This window comes from Spermophilus citellus (assembly GCF_964194105.1).
Source record: "Spermophilus citellus genome assembly, chromosome: 15".
In the NCBI taxonomy this organism is placed as follows: Eukaryota; Metazoa; Chordata; class Mammalia; order Rodentia; family Sciuridae; genus Spermophilus; species Spermophilus citellus.
The window spans coordinates 42,814,161-42,830,282 of NC_138195.1; the positions used below are offsets into that span (position 1 = coordinate 42,814,161).

A 16,122-nucleotide genomic window follows, 5' to 3' on the forward strand; every position below is an offset into this window, starting at 1 on the left:
TAAAATGGAGAAATTGTTTACTTAATGGAACACAAAGAATTCTTTTCTTAAAATTATATTGAAGCTGGCATGGTGGTGCACACCTGTAATTCCAGTGGCTTGGGAGGCTGAGACAGGAGGATCGAGAGTTCAAAGACAACCTCAGCAATGGCGAGGTGCTAAGCAACTCAGTGAGACCCTGTCTCTAAATAAAATACAAAATAGGGTTGGGGATGTGGCTCAGTGGTTGAGTGCCTGCAAGTTCAATACCTGGTACTAAAAAAGAAAAACGACCAAAAAGATCACAAAGAATAAAAAAAATTGGGGCTGGAGATGTGGCTCAGTAGTAGAGCATTTGCCTAGCATAGTGAGGCACTGGGTTTGATTCTCAGCACCACATATTAATAAATAATAAAGGTCCATTGACAACTAAAAAAAAATTTTAAAAATTCAAGAGAAATAGAAATAAATACATAATCACAAGGGTTGGGTGTAGGTCAGTGGTAGAGCACTTACATAGCATGAGTGAAGTCCTGGGTTCAATCCTCAGCACCAAAAAAAAAAAAAAAAAAAAAAATTAAAAGTAAAACCAAATCACAAGGTCAAAAGACAAACATAAAACTGGGAAATAAACATTAGCAATATCTTCCTCAGCACAATGGCCAACAGCTGTAATCCCAGCAGCTTGGGAGGCTGAGGCAGGAGGATCACAAGTTCAAAGCCAACCTCAGCAACTTAGCAAGACCCTAAACAACTTAGGGAAATCTTGTCTCCATAAAAAACATTTTTAAAAGGGCTAGGGATGTGGCTGAGTAGTAAAATGCATCTCAGTTCAATCCCCAGTACAGTACCAACAAGAAAAAAAATTAACTTCTCAGAAATAAAATAGACCTACTCCTCTTACCTGCCATGGATCCAGCCATTAATCTGTGCACATGACCAGAAACTCCCAGCTTTGTGGTAATTAACTAGAAAACAAAAATACTGAATTAAATTATATTTTTTACATGATGTCCATTTCGCCATTTAATAATGAAGATTATCTAATTTACAATTACAATACTATATATTAACAACAATAAACTGAAAGTGTGAATGAGGGTAGTAGGATTAAAAAGCCACTATAGGGGCTAGGGATGAACTCAATGGTAGAGTGGCGTGTTGCTTGACAAATGTGCACAGGGCCCTGGGTTCAATCCCTAGCACCTCAAAATGAGAGTTTAAAAAAAAAAAAAAAAAGAAGGCAAATAAGCCACCACAGACAATGAGGCTTTGGTACAGTCATGGCATCGGTTCTGACTAACCACCTTGAAACATTTTTCTCATTGCTATCACTTTTCCTTCTTAGATAAGAGGGCTAGGGATGTATCTCAGGAATAGAGTTAGCAACACAAAACTTATGGTAAAGTAATTAGCTCAGTGGTAGAGTATTTGCCTAGCATGCAGAGGCTCAGGTTCCATCCCCAGCAAGGGAGAAAAAAGATAAATACCATTTGAAATGTAATCAATTTAACCCTTTTTAATGTTAAGATAATATTTGAGGAGACAAACTTTTTTTTTTTTTAAATGGTACTTGGGATTGAACCAAAGGGCACTTAACCACTGAGCCACATCCCCAGCCCTTTACATTTTTTATTTTGAGGCAGGGTCTCACTAAATTGATTAGGGCCTCACTAAGTAGCTGAGACTGTCTTTGAATGTGCTGATCCCTCTGGCTCAGCCTCTCAAGCCGCTGGGATTATAAGCATGTGCCACCATGTTCAGCCTTTCTTATTACTTTTGCTGTATTGGATTGAACTCAGAGACACTCAACCAGTGAGCTACATCTCTACCCGATATCCATCCACCTATCTATCTACCTACCTACCTACCTACCTACCTACCTACCTATCTATCTATCTTACTGGAAATTAAGTAAGAAATTAAGTAAAATGCTTTGCCACTGAGCTACATCCCCCAGTCCTTTTTTTATTATTATTTTTTATTTTGAGACAAGGCATTGCTAATTTGCCCAGGCTGGCCTCAAATTTGTGATCTTCCTACCTCAGCCTCCCAAATAGCTGGGAGTACAGGTGTGTACAACTATGCGCAGTTTATTTTTATCTTTTTGACTTTTCTTCATAAAGAATATATTCCCCATTCCTTTTTGTTTAGAATCAGAATAAAGTTGTATTTCAAATATCTAAAAAAAAAAAAAAGGAATATATTCATGGGCTGGGGCTATAGCACGTGCCTCACACATGTGAGGCACTGGGTTCAATCCTCAGTATCACATAAAAATAAGTAAATAAAGATATTGTGTCCATCTACAACTAAAAAGAATATTTTTTAAAAAAGAATATATATTAAGAATTGTAATGCAAAAAAAATAATATATTCATAAATGACTAACAACTATGGAATAGGTAATTCTAAAACCAAGTTATATTTACAAATTAAACATTATCAAATCTCATTCCTTATAAAGATATTACTTTATTCATTTATTGAAAGTAAATTAAAGTTCATGGGCTAGAGGTGAAGCTCAGTGGTAGAGCACTTGCTTAGCATGTGTGAAGTACTAGGTTCAATCTTCAACACCACATAAAAATGAAGTTATTATGTCCATCTACAAGTAAAAATAAAAAAATATATAGTTCAAAGTACTAGCATGTGAGTTCTATCAAAGTACTGAGTTCTATCTCCAGCACTACAAAATAAATTAATAAATAAATAAAACAAAATTCAAAGTAAATGTCTGGTCAAGTAAGTATAATATTCAATGACACTAAAGAGAAAGGAAAATTCAACTACCGTTTTATAATGCTCAAAAGCCATAAACTGGATTGCACCATAGGGAAAGATTCGAATCATCATTGCACCATTTCCTTTATACAATCCAAGGTATCCTTCCTTTTGGGGAACGGCCCGCAATGCAGAAAATACTCCTATTTTTAGAAAGATTTCAGAATAAAAATACAATTAAAATAGAAAATTATCTAAATTTGTTTTCATGACAATCATTGATAGAGATAACTAATCCATCATTCATAAAATAATTTTGCTAAGAATTATACAAATGGCAATTTCTATATAACAGATACATTTACTTAAAATCTTAATTATAAAAATAAGCATATATCTTAGATCAGGTAGGGGGAAGTGAAAGGAGGGGAAGGCAGGGGATGTGGGAATAAAAAAGACAGTAGAATGAAACAGACATTATTACTTTATGTATGTATGTGACTGTATGACCAATGTGATTCTATAATATGTATACTCAGAAAAATGAGAAATTATATCTCATCTATGTATGATATATATGATATATATAAGTGCATTCTACTGTCATGTATAACTAATTAAAACAAAATTTTTTTAAAAAAAGAAATATTTGTAGTGGCTATTGATCTATTTAGATGTTACATTTTTTTCTAAATAAACTTCTATAACATTCTTAAAAATAAGCATATAACATATAAAATATAAAGCCTACTATAGCAAGAACAGCTAAAAATTATACTAAATTATTGAAAATTAAATTGAGGGGCTAGAGTGTGGCTCAGCAGTAGAGCGCTCACCTCACACATGCAAGACCCTGGGTTCGATCCTCAGCACCACATAAAAAAATAAACAATGAAATAAAGGAACTGTGTCCAACTACAACAAAAAAATAAATATTAAAAAAATTTAAAAAGAAAAAGAAAATTAAATTGAGGGGCTGGGGCTGGGGCTCAGTGGTAGAGTGTTTGCCTAGCATGTGTGAGGCACTGGGTTCGATTCCCAGCAACACATAAAAATAAATAAAATAAAGGTCCATTGACAACTAAAAAATATATAAAAAAAGAAAGAAAATTAAATTGAATTACAAAATCTATAAAAGATTAACAATGGAGGGCTGGGGCTGTCGCTCAGTGGCAGAGCACTTGCCTAGCACGTGTAACACACTAGGTTCAATCCCTAGCACCACATAAAAAAAAAATAAACAAAGAAAGTCATTCTGTCCCTCTACAACTACCCAAATAAAACAAAACAAATATATATATATATATATATATATATATATATATATATATATATATATATAAGGCAATGGAAATATTTAAGAATTCAGAAATTGCACTGAAGATGACTGACTCCATATAAAAAGATAAAGGACTCTTTCTCAGACTGACCCAGATGTATGTGTGTTTGATGAAACTTTGTTTATGTGAGGAAACTACTAAATAGAACAAGCAAATAAAAAGATGATTTACTGGGACTGGGATTATAGTTCAGTGGCAGAATGTGTGTTTAGCATGTGTGAGGCACTGGGTTTAAATTCCAGCACATACACACAAAAACAAGGACTGGGGCACCATATAGCTCAGCTGTATAGTGCTTGTCTTGATCTCCAGCAGTACAAAAAAAAAAAAAAAAAGAAAACAAAAAGCCAACCTATTAAAATTATTTAAATGTGGGGGCAACTTTTCAATATTAGGATATTTTAATTAGAAATACTGATAAACAGGGCTAGGGTTGTGGCAGTGGTAGGGCACTTGCCTAGCATGTGTGAGGCACTGAGTTTGCTTCTCAGCACCGCATATAAATAAAGTCGGGGCTGGGATTGTGGCTCAGTGGTAGAGTGCTTGCCTAGCATGCACAGGGCCCTGTGTTTGATCCTCAGCACCACATAAAAATAAATGAATGCAATAAGGGTATTGTGTCCAAATAATATTTAAATAAATAAAGTCCATTTGACAACTAAGAAAAGAAAAAACAAACAAAAAAAGAAATATTAATAAACAAAAGTCAGACTTCTGCTAGGCATGGTGGTGCACACCTATAATCCTAGCAACTCTGGAGACTGAGGCAGGAGGATCATAAATTCAAAGCCAGCCTTGGCAGTTTAGCAAGGCCCTCAAGCAACTTAATGGGAACCTGTTTAAAAAGTGTGTGTGTGGGGGGGGGAGGCTGGGGATGTGGCTCAAGCGGTAGCGCACTCGCCTGGCATGCGTGCAGCCCGGGTTCGATCCTCAGCACCACATACCAACAAAGATGTTGTGTCCGCCGAGAATTAAAAAATAAATATTAAAAAAAAAAAAGTGTGTGGGGTGGGGGGAGGTGTGCTGAGGATATAGCTCAGTTGGTAGAGTGCTTGTCATGCATGTACAAGGCCCTGGGTTCAATCCCTAGCACCACAAAAAAAAAAAAAAAAAAAGAAGAAGAAGAAGAAGAAGAAGGCAGGACTGAGAATATGATTCAGGGGGCTGTAGCTGTAGCTCAGTGGTAGAGTACTTGCCTAGCATGCGTGAGGCCCTGGGTTTGATTCTCAGCACCACGTAAAAATAAACAAATAAAATAAAGGCACCCGTCCATCTATAACTACCCCAAAAAAAGAGAGAGAATATGATTCAGTGGTTAAACACCCTTGAGTTCAATCCCTGGTACCAAAAAAAAAAAAAAAAAAAAGAAGAAGAAGTTCAGATCCCCTTCCAAATTTTTCAATCAAAAGTTTCATCAAGGGCTGGGGTTTAGCTCGGTGGTAGAGCGCATACGTGAGGCACTGGGTTGGATCCTCAGCACCACATAAAGTAAAATAAAGACATCTATAAAAAAAAAGAAAGAAAAAGAAAAAGTTTCATCAAACACTACCCACCATAGGAACAAAGTAATCCAGACTTTGGGGATGGTACCAGAAGATCTCAGAGATGACACTCTCCCAAATTAACAAGCCAGTTATAATTCCAGACAAAGAATATGTGGAATGTAGCCCCCTGTTCCTGCTGATGGGCAGAATCACAGACTTTAGGACAGAAATACCCTGTTTCTTCTTTACTAGCAAAGAAATAAACTTTCTTTTATCTTTTTCTCAAAAAAGAAAAAAAAGTTTAATCAAGATGGGTGCAGTGGCACAGGTAAGTAATTTCAGCAGTTTAGAGGGCTGAGGAAGGAGGATTGTGAGTTCAGTGCCAGCCTCAGCAACTTAGTTAATCCCTAAGCAACTCACAGAGGCCTCTCTAAATAAAATACAAAAAGGGGCTGTGGATGTGGCTCAGTGGTTTAGAGCCCCTGGGTTCAATATCCTATACAAAAAAAAAAAAAAAAAAAATCATCAAAAATGAAAATAAAATCCTCTGTGGAAATAATTGGGTTTTTTTTTTACTTTTGGGGTTTTTTTTTTATTTGTTGATGGACCTTTATTTTATTCATCTATCTATATGTGGTCGAGGCAAGCGCTCCACCATGGAGCCACAACCCCAGCACGATGATTGGTTTTTATTTTTTTTAAAGAGAGAGTGAGAGAATTTTTTTTTTAATATTTATTTTTTAGTTCTCGGTGGACACATCTTTGTTGGTATGTGGTGCTGAGGATCCAACCTGGGCCGCACGAATGCCAGGCGAGCGCGCTACCGCTTGAGCCACATCCCCAGCCCCGATGATTGGGTTTCGACACTATTGTACATGGTGTGCCTTCCTCCTCAAAGCTTGTGCCTATTATTTTAAGAATCTAAACTTTATTTTATTTATTTGTTTTTATGTTGTGTTAAGGATCAAAACCAGGGCCTCATTCAAGCTAGGCAAGCACTCTATCACTGAGCTACAATCCCAGCCCCAAAATGAAAAAACATATATATAAAAGTCAAAACTAGGCTCCTTTCTAATTTTAGATTAGAAGAGGCCTTCCTATTAATTAAAACAGTAGGTACTCAACATCTAAGAAATGATATACCCCAAAAGCATTTTTTTAAAGAGAGAGAGAGAGAGAAGGGAGAGAATTTTTTAATATTTATTTTTCATTTTTCGGCGGACATAACATCTTTATTTTATTTTATGTGGTGCCGAGGATCGAACCCAGCGCCCCATGCATGACAGTCCTTCCTATTTTTTATTTTTTTGAGACTCACCTTGCCAATGCTGACCTCAAACTTATGATCCTCCTGCCTCAGTCTCCTGAGTCTCTGAGATTACATGCATATACCACCAAATCCAGCTAACCCTTGTTTAATTTGATTCAAAAGTGCAACAATTTAAAGTAAGTTAAATTTAGAACAATTTAACCTTTCCAAATTAATACTTGTTAAATATATCAACCTATAGGCTATCATTTTTTATTTCTTTAATACTGGAGATGTGTAAGTGACAGAAAAGTTTATAAGGTACAGAAATAAAGAGGAAGTTTCAAAAATAACTGATAATATCTTTCTAAAACTCTGTGGCAGTTCTGCATATACTTATTACATTATTCTTTAAAACTTGTTGATTGTCACATATATTTTGTTAAAAACATTTTAAGAGAAACCATTATTAAAAACGAAGTAATATAATAGTTTCAAAAATAGAAATCTAGTAAACAAAAGACCAGGGGAAGAAGATGAAGAGGATAGGATACAAGAAAGCACAGCCAGGGCTGGGTTGTGGCTCAGTTGTAGGTGCCTGCCTGGCATGTGTGAGGCACTGGGTTCCATCCTTAGTACCACATATAAATAAATAAAATAAAGATCTATCAACAACTAAAAAAATATTTTAAATAAATAAAGTATAAAAAAAGAAAAAAGAAAGAAAGCACAGCCAGGCGTGATGGCACATGCCTGTAATCCCAGCAATTTGGGAGGCTGAGGCAGGAATATTACAAATTCAAAGCCAGCCTTGGCAACAGCAAGGTGCAACTCAATGAGACCCCTTCTCTAAATACAAAATAGAGCTGGGGATGTGGCTCAGTAGTTGAGTGTTCCTGAGTTCAATCCCCAGTACCCGCCTCCCGCCCAAAAAAAAAAAGTGGATGTTGAACCTTTCCAAATTAATACCTGTTAAATATATCAACCTATAGGCTATCATTTTTTTTTTTTTTTTTAATATTGGAGATCGAACCCAGGGCACTCTACCACTGAACTACATGCCCAGCCCTTTTTATTTTTTGAGACAGGGTTTCACTAAATTGCTGAGGCTGACCTAGAACTTGCAATCCTCTTGCTTTAGCCCCTTGAGTCACTGGGATTACAGATGCACAACACTAGGCTGTCCTACTTTTACTTTGGAAAATAAACTATTTCTTTATAACACTGGACTTATTTTTGCAAGTGTTATAAACAGTGTTTGAAAAAAAATGTGCATTCTCAGCAGCATGCAAAGTTCCTTATGTATATATCAAATTTCTATGCCATGTGCAATGGCCACACCTGTCATCCCAGTAACTCATGAGGGTGCCCTGGGCAGTATAGCAAGACCCTATCTCAAATATTAAAATTAAAAAAGGGATGGTGATGTAGCTCAGAGGTAGAGTACTCCTGAGTTCAATTGCCAGTACCACAAAAAATAAAAATAAAAAAGCTTATTCATTATTGAAAGCCTTCTCCGAGGCTGGGGATATAGCTCAGTTGGTAGAGTGCTTGCCTAGCATGCACAAGGCCTTGGTTCAATCCCCACCCCATCCCCACACACACACAAATAAATAAATAACTACGTAGGTAGATAGATAGATAAATAGATATAAAAATAATGAGAATTTTAAAAGGGGGAGGGAGGGGCTGGGGTTGTGGCTCACGGGTAGAATGCTCGCCTAGCATGTCCTAGAACTTGGGTTCGATCCTCAGCACCACATAAAAATAAATAAAATAAAAGTATTGTGTCCAACTACAACTAAAAAATACATTTAAAAAAATAAATAAATAAATCCTTCTCGGGCTGGGGATGTGGCTCAAGCGGTAGCACGCTCGCCTGGCATGCGTGCGGCCCGGGTTCGATCCTCAGCACCACATACCAACAAAGATGTTGTGTCCGCCGAGAACTAAAAAATAAATATTAAAAATTCTCTCTCTCTCTCTCTCTCTCTCTCTCTCTCTCTCTCTCACTCTCTCTTTAAAAAATTAATTAATTAATTAATTAATTAAATTAATAAATAAAATTTAAAAGCATGGTACCCCAGGAGCTGGGGTTCTGGCTCTGCAGTAGAGCCCTCGCCTACCACATGTGAGGCCCTGTGAGGTCCTGGGTTCGATTCTCAGCACCACATAAAAATTAATAAACAAAATAAAGGTATTACGTCCAACTATAAATAAAAATAAATATTTTTTTAAAAAAGCATGGTACCTCATAAATATGTACAATTATATGCAACAATTAAAAAGGGTAAATATTTTCAAAAGAAAATTTCGAATAACTATCTTATAAATCTAAAGGGGCTAGAATAAAATGCTCAAAATCTTTATTTACTTATTTATTTATACATACTAGGGATTGAAAGTGGTGGCACTCTACCACTGAGCTACATCCTCAGAACATTTGTTTGTTTGTTTGTTTGTTTGTTTATCTATTTATTCTGGTAGTGAAGATTGAACTCAGGGGTACTTTACCAGTGAGCTACATCCCCAGCCCTTTTTATTTATTTAGCACTGGGATTTAACTCAGGGGAGTTTTACCACTGAGTCACTTCCCCAGCCTTTTTATTTTTTATTTTGAGACAGGGTATCACTAAGTTGCTTAGGGCCTTGCTAAGTTTCTGAGTCTGGCTTTGAACTTGCAATTTTCCTTCCTCAGCCTTCCCAGCCACTGCAACTATAGGCGAGGACCATGGCACCTGTCAAAATTCTTTTTTGAAATATATTCTTGCTAAATTTCTTAGGGCCTCACTCAATTGCTGATACTGTCCTTGAACTTGTCCTCTTGCCTCAGCCTCCCAAGTTGCTGGGAATATAGGTGCGAACCACCTGGCCCAACTCTTTATTTTTAGCTTGAGACAGGGTCTCACTGAGTTGCCCAGGCTGTCCTGGAACTTCAGATTCTCTTGCCTTAGCCTTCTGAGTAGCTGGGTTTAGAGGCAGGGCACTGCATCCAGCCCTAAAACTATTTTTAGAAATGAAATTAACTGCTAGGCACTTAATCACATACCTATAATTTTAGCTACTTGGGAGATTAAGGTAGGAGGATTACAAATTTAAATCCAAGACCAACCAGGGCAATTTAGCAAGACCGGGTTTCAAAATAAAAATAAATACATAAAAAGGGTTGGTGATGGGCTGGGGTTGTGGCTCAGTAACAGAGCACTTGCCTAGCATGTGAGAGGCCCTGGGTTCAATTCTCAGCACCACATATAAATAAAATAAATGTCCATTAACAACTAAAAAAATTTTTTTTAAAAAAAAGGGTTGGTGATATAGCATAGTAGTAGAGTACCCCTGGGTTCAAATCCTAGTACAAAAACAAAAACCTACAATTTTTTTTTTTTTGTTTGGGCTTGTATATTTAAAAATACACAGCACCCCAAATACTATATCAATAGTTCACAGTTACATTCCAGGAATTCCACTTCATACTTTGCAAACCTTATAGGGTATACTGTAACCCATAGTATGCATCTCTGTAGAGCATGAAATCTAATGTGAATATGTAATCTATGATTACATATGATTACAAATCTGAAAACAAACCAACACACACCAGCATGGGGAGAAGGTTAAAGGAATAAAACATTTCTGTTTGGACACTGAAAGGATGGTACATGGTAGAACACCAGGAGATACTGGTACTCATCTAGTTTTGCTTTCAATTTAGACAACAAAAGAAGATTGATTCCTTCTTTCCAGGTTTTATATAATCTCTCAATAAATTGAAAGGTCTGTTTTTCTCTACACATGACAGGTACGTAATGTGAAGATATAGAATTCATTACTAGGGCTGGGGATATAGCTGAGTTGGTAGAGTGCTTGCCTCACATGCACAAAGTCCTGGGTTCAATCCCCAGCACCACACACACACTCAAAAAGAGTTGCAATATTTTTTCCAGTACTGGGGATTGAACTCAAGGGTCCTCTACCATGAAGCTACATACTCACCTCATTTTTTTTGTTTTGGTACTGAGGATTGAACCCAGGGGTGTTCAACCACTGAGCCACACTCCCAGTCCTATTTTGTATTTTATTTAGAGACAGGGTCTCACTGAGTTGCTAAGTGCCTTACTAAATTTCTGAGGCCTGCTTTGAACTCAAGATCCTCCTGCCTCAGCCTCCCGAGCCACTGGGATTATAGATGCACACCATCGTAAACGGCTGAGGAGAATTTCATTTTAAAAAATCTAATGGGAGGGCTGGGGATGTGGCTCAAGCGGTCGCGCGCTTGCCTGGCATGCGCAGGGCGCTGGGTTCAATCCTCAGCACTACATAAAAATAAAATAAAGATGTGTGTCCACCGAAAACTAAAAAATAAATATTAAAAAATTCTCTCTCTCAAAAAAGAATCTAATGGGAAAAAAAATCTAATTGGATTTCTCTCTCTCTCTCTCTCTCTCTCTCTCTCTCTCAAAAAAAAAAAAATCTAATGGGAAAAAAAAATCTAATTGGATCTGGGTGCAGTGGTGTACATTTGTCATTCCAGAATGAGGGAGGGGGACTGGGGAGATAGCTCAGTTGGTATGCACAAGGCCCTGGGGTCAAGCCCCAGCACCACCAAAAAAAAAAAAAAAAAATGTTGAGGAGGAGGACTGTAAATTTAAGGCCAACCTCAGCAACTTTTTGAGGCATTAGCAATTTAGTGAGACCCTGTCTCTAAACAAAATAATAATAGATAATGGCTGAGGATATAGCTCAATAGTAAACTGAACCGGGATTCAATCCCCAGTTGAAAAAAAAAATCTAATTGGAAAATTATTGATTCTTATTTATCTTATAAAACATCTTTATATATGGAACACTGCCAGGGTTGTAGTTCAGTGACAGAGTACTCGCCTAGTATGTGTGAGGCCCTGGGTTTGAACCTCAGCACCATATATAAATAAAATAAAGGTACTAAATTTTTTTTTGTAGTTGTAGATAGAGAGTATGGCTTTATTTTATTTGTTTATTTTCTTATGGTGCTAAGGATCGAACCCAGTGCCTCACACATACCAGGCAAGTGCTCTGCCACTGAGCTACAGCGCCATACTTGAGATGGAGTATTACTTTATATTGTCCAAGCTGGTCTCAATTTCATGATTTGGGAAGCCCTGTCTGAGTTTCCAAATAACTTGGATTATAGGCATGTACCAATGTACCCAGCTAGTATTCTTTCATAATTTTTTTTAATTAGATATTAAACCCAGGGTCACTTAACCACTGAGCCACATCTCCAGCCCTTTTTATTTTTTATTTTGAGACAGGGTCTCTCTAAGGTGATGAGGCTAGCTTTGAATTCGCCATTCTCCTGCCTCAGCCTCACAGCCACTGGTATTACACGTGTGCAACACCACACCTGGCTTTAATAAATTTTTTCTGAGGGCAAAACAGTCTATAACATGAATAAACCAAAACTTATTTTGCCAGTTCCCTATTCTGAAACATTCTGGATTATTTAGAATTTTTTTTTTCTAAAGAGAGAGTGAGAGAGGAGAGAGAGAGACAGAGAGAGAATTTTTAATATTTATTTTTTAGTTCTCGGCGGACACAACATCCTTGTTGGTATGTGGTGCTGAGGATTGAACCCGGGCCGCACGCATGCCAGGCGAGCGTGCTACCGCTTGAGCCACATCCCCAGCCCTAGAATTTTTTTAAAAATATATAAATAATGCTTTTTTTTGAAATCAGACATGATGTACACACCTGTTATCTTAGTTACTCAGAAGGCTGAGGCAGGAGAAAATCAAATTGAAGGCTAACCCTGTATCAATATTTAAAATCAGGGACTGGGCCTCAGCAATTTGGCAAGGCCGTAAGCAACTGAGTGAGACTTATCTCAAAATTAAAAAATAGGGACTAGGGTTGAGGCTCAGTGGCGGAGCACTTGCCTAGCATGTGTGAGGCACTGGGTTTAATCCTCAGTACCACATACAAATAATTACTAAAAAATATTTTTACAATAGGAATAATAATAAAAAGGACAGGGCATGGTGGCACAGGCCTGTAATCCCAGCAATTTGAGGACTGAGTCAATAGGATCTCAAGTTCAAGGCTAGCCTCAACAAATCACTGAGACCCTAAGCAACTTAGTAAGACCCTGTCTCAAAATAAAAAATAAAAATGGCTGAAAATGTGGCTCATCACCCATGGGTTCAATCCTCAGTACCAAAAAAAAATAATAAATAAAAAGGGTTGGGATATAGTTCAGTTCAGTTGGTCGAATGCTTGCCTCACATGCACAGGCCCCTAACTTCAATCCCCAGCACCACAAATAATAATAATAATAAATAATAGTAATTAATAAATAAATAAATAAGGCTGGGAATATAGTTCAATGGTAAAGCACCCCTAGATTTCCCAATACCAAAAAAAAAAATTATATATATATCAGGGACTGCGGATGAGGATGTAGCTCAGTATCAGAGCTCAATTGGGTTCAATCCCTAGCACTGCAAATAATAACAATAACAGTGCTTTTCAAAAACCAATAATTTGATCATTTATTATAACAATCAAATTTTAATGCACTGTACATAATTGTAGATGTTATGATTTTCTACAATAGGCAGTTACAGCAGCATTACCATAAACACTTGAGTAATGTATCGTACTTATGATGTTTCCATGTCACTCACCAGGTGACAGAAATTTTTCAGTTCCATTATCATCTTTCTTTTTCATTTTTAAAACTAATACATAAAAATAAAAATTATACATATTGGGCTAAGTATGGTAGTATATGTCTGTTATTCCAGCATCTCAGGAGACTGAGGCAAGAGAATCATAAATATAAAGCCAGCTTGGGCAATTTAGCCAGACCCTGTTTCAAAACAAAACAAAAAGGACAGAAAATGTAGTTCAGTGCCCTGGGTTCAATCCTTAGTACCACGAAAATAAAATAAAAAAAAAAAAAAGTATAAAGCCAGCCTGGGCAGTTTAGGGAAACTGTCACAAAATTTTAAAAGAGCACACGGTGACCCATGCCTGTAATCCCCAGTAACAGATTGAGGCAAGAGGATCCTTCAAAACCAGCCTCAGCAAAAGGCAGGTACTTAGCAACTCAGTGAAATCCTATCTCTAAATAAAATACAAAATAGGGCTGGGGATGTGGCTCAGTGGCTTAGTGCCCAAGTTCATCCCTGGTATTCCCTGCACGCCCCCCCCCCCCCGCCAAAAAAAAAGAAGACTGAATTTTACATTTGTGAGGAATATCTAAAGTCTTGATATTTTCTTAAGAAATCAAGTTTATCTGAAACTAATTACAATAAATTCTACTTGTAATATTGGAAAAGTTCTAGAAATTCTAATATTTCTAGAAGGCTTGTTTCATTGTTTTCTCCCTATAGTCCTGGGGATTAAATCCGGGGCTTTACACATGCTAGGAAAGTGCTCTACCACTAAGTTACATCCTCAGTCTTTTTTATTTTATTTTGAGACAGGGTCTCTCTAAACTGCCTTGAACTTGTGATCCTCCAGCCTCAGATCTTCTGAGTAGCTGGGATTACAGGTGTGCACCACTAGCCCCCCTAATCCTGGCCTATTTAAGTATTTAAAGAAGTTATTATTTCAGTTTTGTATTTATTAAAAATTGTATCTCCACTCATTGAATTAAAAAATCAGGCCGAGTTATTATGTGTATCTGTGAAGTATGTAACTCATTGATCCCAATAAAAATTGTACTTACTTCCATGATTCCAAGATTTTGGCTTGGAAAATATCAGTACCCTAAAATGATAAATACATATAACCACTATTACAAATGAACAGATTAAAATGAATAAGAGACATATAACTTATATTTACCACCAAATTTGAATTCCCTTTTCTACCTCTTTCCATTATAATTTATAATGGGAAACCAGCAAGCAGATGGATAATTTTTTTATTTCACTTTCATTTTTATAATCTATTAACTTACCTAAATGCTTGTAATGGTGATTGTGAGCTTGTAATAAAACTTTTACTCGATCCAAAGGAGCAACCGTTGTTTTGGCGCAGCATCCGGCAATCCCTAAAAATTGTTTAAAAGGTCAGAAATAAATTGCATATCATTTCTTTCTACAGGGAAATCCTTATTTGTCCAACCAGCAAACCCACTGATCTTTAATTTGGTCTCCATGGATAGAATTGCCCAGTAGCAGGGATATGCAGATGATTTGCCCCCATTTCCTGTAATTTAATAATTGAGAATGTCAGACTTGGGCTGGGGATGTGGCTCAAGCGGTAGTGCGCTCGCCGTGCATGCGTGCGGCCTGGGTTTGATCCTCAGCACCACATACCAACAAAGATGTTGTGTCCGCCGAGAACTAAAAAATAAATATTAAAAATTCTCTCTCTCTCTCTCTCTCTCTCTCTCTCTCTCTCCCTCCCTCCCTCCCTCCTTTCACTCTCTCTTTAAAAAAAAAAAAAAAAAAGAGAATGTCAGACTTAAAAATAAGTTTGGGGAGTATAAATCACTCCCCAGTGCCTGATAAACCCTGGAATTTTGCTAAAATGTATCTATGGAGACTACCACTTAAAGGTATTTACCCAACTGCAAAGCATCTCTTCTTCTTGGATGAATTTTACATTAAAACAACCAACTTTTTTTGTTGTTATTTTTTTTTAGTTGTCAATGGACCTTTATTTTATTTATGTATGTATTTGTTTATAAATGGTGCTGAGGATCAAACCCAGGGCCTCACACATGCCAGGCAAGTGCTCTACCACTGAGCAACAACCCCAGCCCCAAAACAACCAACTTTTACCCATAAAAGCAGTCATTCATTTATACATTCAGCAACTTTGTATTTAGTTTCTACTTTGTGCCACTGGCCATATGTGTGAATGAAAACAGAGTAAAGTGCTTACATGGACTTTAGCATTGATCAGAATGCTACTGACCTATCAGCATGGAATGCTTCAAGAGTGATCACATAAAGACTTTTCTACAATACTTTCCTGTATTGTAGAAGCACTCAATAAGATGAGTTGTTACTATTATAAAAGGTGAGCAAAAAAAAACTTTGGTTTCTTTATGAGTACATTAAATTCTTCACCATCAAATATGTATTTCAGGGGCTGGAGTTGTGGCTCAGAGGTAGAGCACTTGCCTAGCACGTGCAAGGCCCTGGTTTCAATCCTCAGCACCACATATAAATTAACAAATAGAATAAAGATAATGTGTTGAACTACAACTAAAAAATAAATATTTAAAAAATCTGTATTTCAGAAGGGTCAAGAGGACAAGAATTTTGTGGATCTCCTTCACTGATGCATCACCAAAGACCAATGCAGGGTCTAGCCCATAAAATCATATAAAGTCCATACCCACTGTACT

At 36.9% G+C, this 16,122-nt stretch overlaps 1 protein-coding gene across 3 annotated transcripts in view; it reads right to left on the reverse strand.

Moving 5' to 3' along the window:
- SLC25A16 (solute carrier family 25 member 16) overlaps positions 1-16,122 on the reverse strand; it is a 44,275-nt gene that overhangs the window by 18,481 nt on the left and 9,672 nt on the right. For 2 of the 3 annotated variants that reach the window (XM_081267025.1, XM_081267027.1), the window contains exons 2-4: positions 14,722-14,814; positions 2,773-2,906; positions 884-947 (exon numbers count right to left, since the gene is read on the reverse strand). In XM_081267025.1, coding sequence (XP_081123151.1) covers positions 884-947; positions 2,773-2,906; positions 14,722-14,814 — 291 coding nt within the window. Of the gene's footprint in view, positions 1-883; positions 948-2,772; positions 2,907-14,487; positions 14,529-14,721; positions 14,815-16,122 lie in introns of all 3 variants that reach the window. The other variant, XM_081267026.1, reaches the window with a different exon arrangement.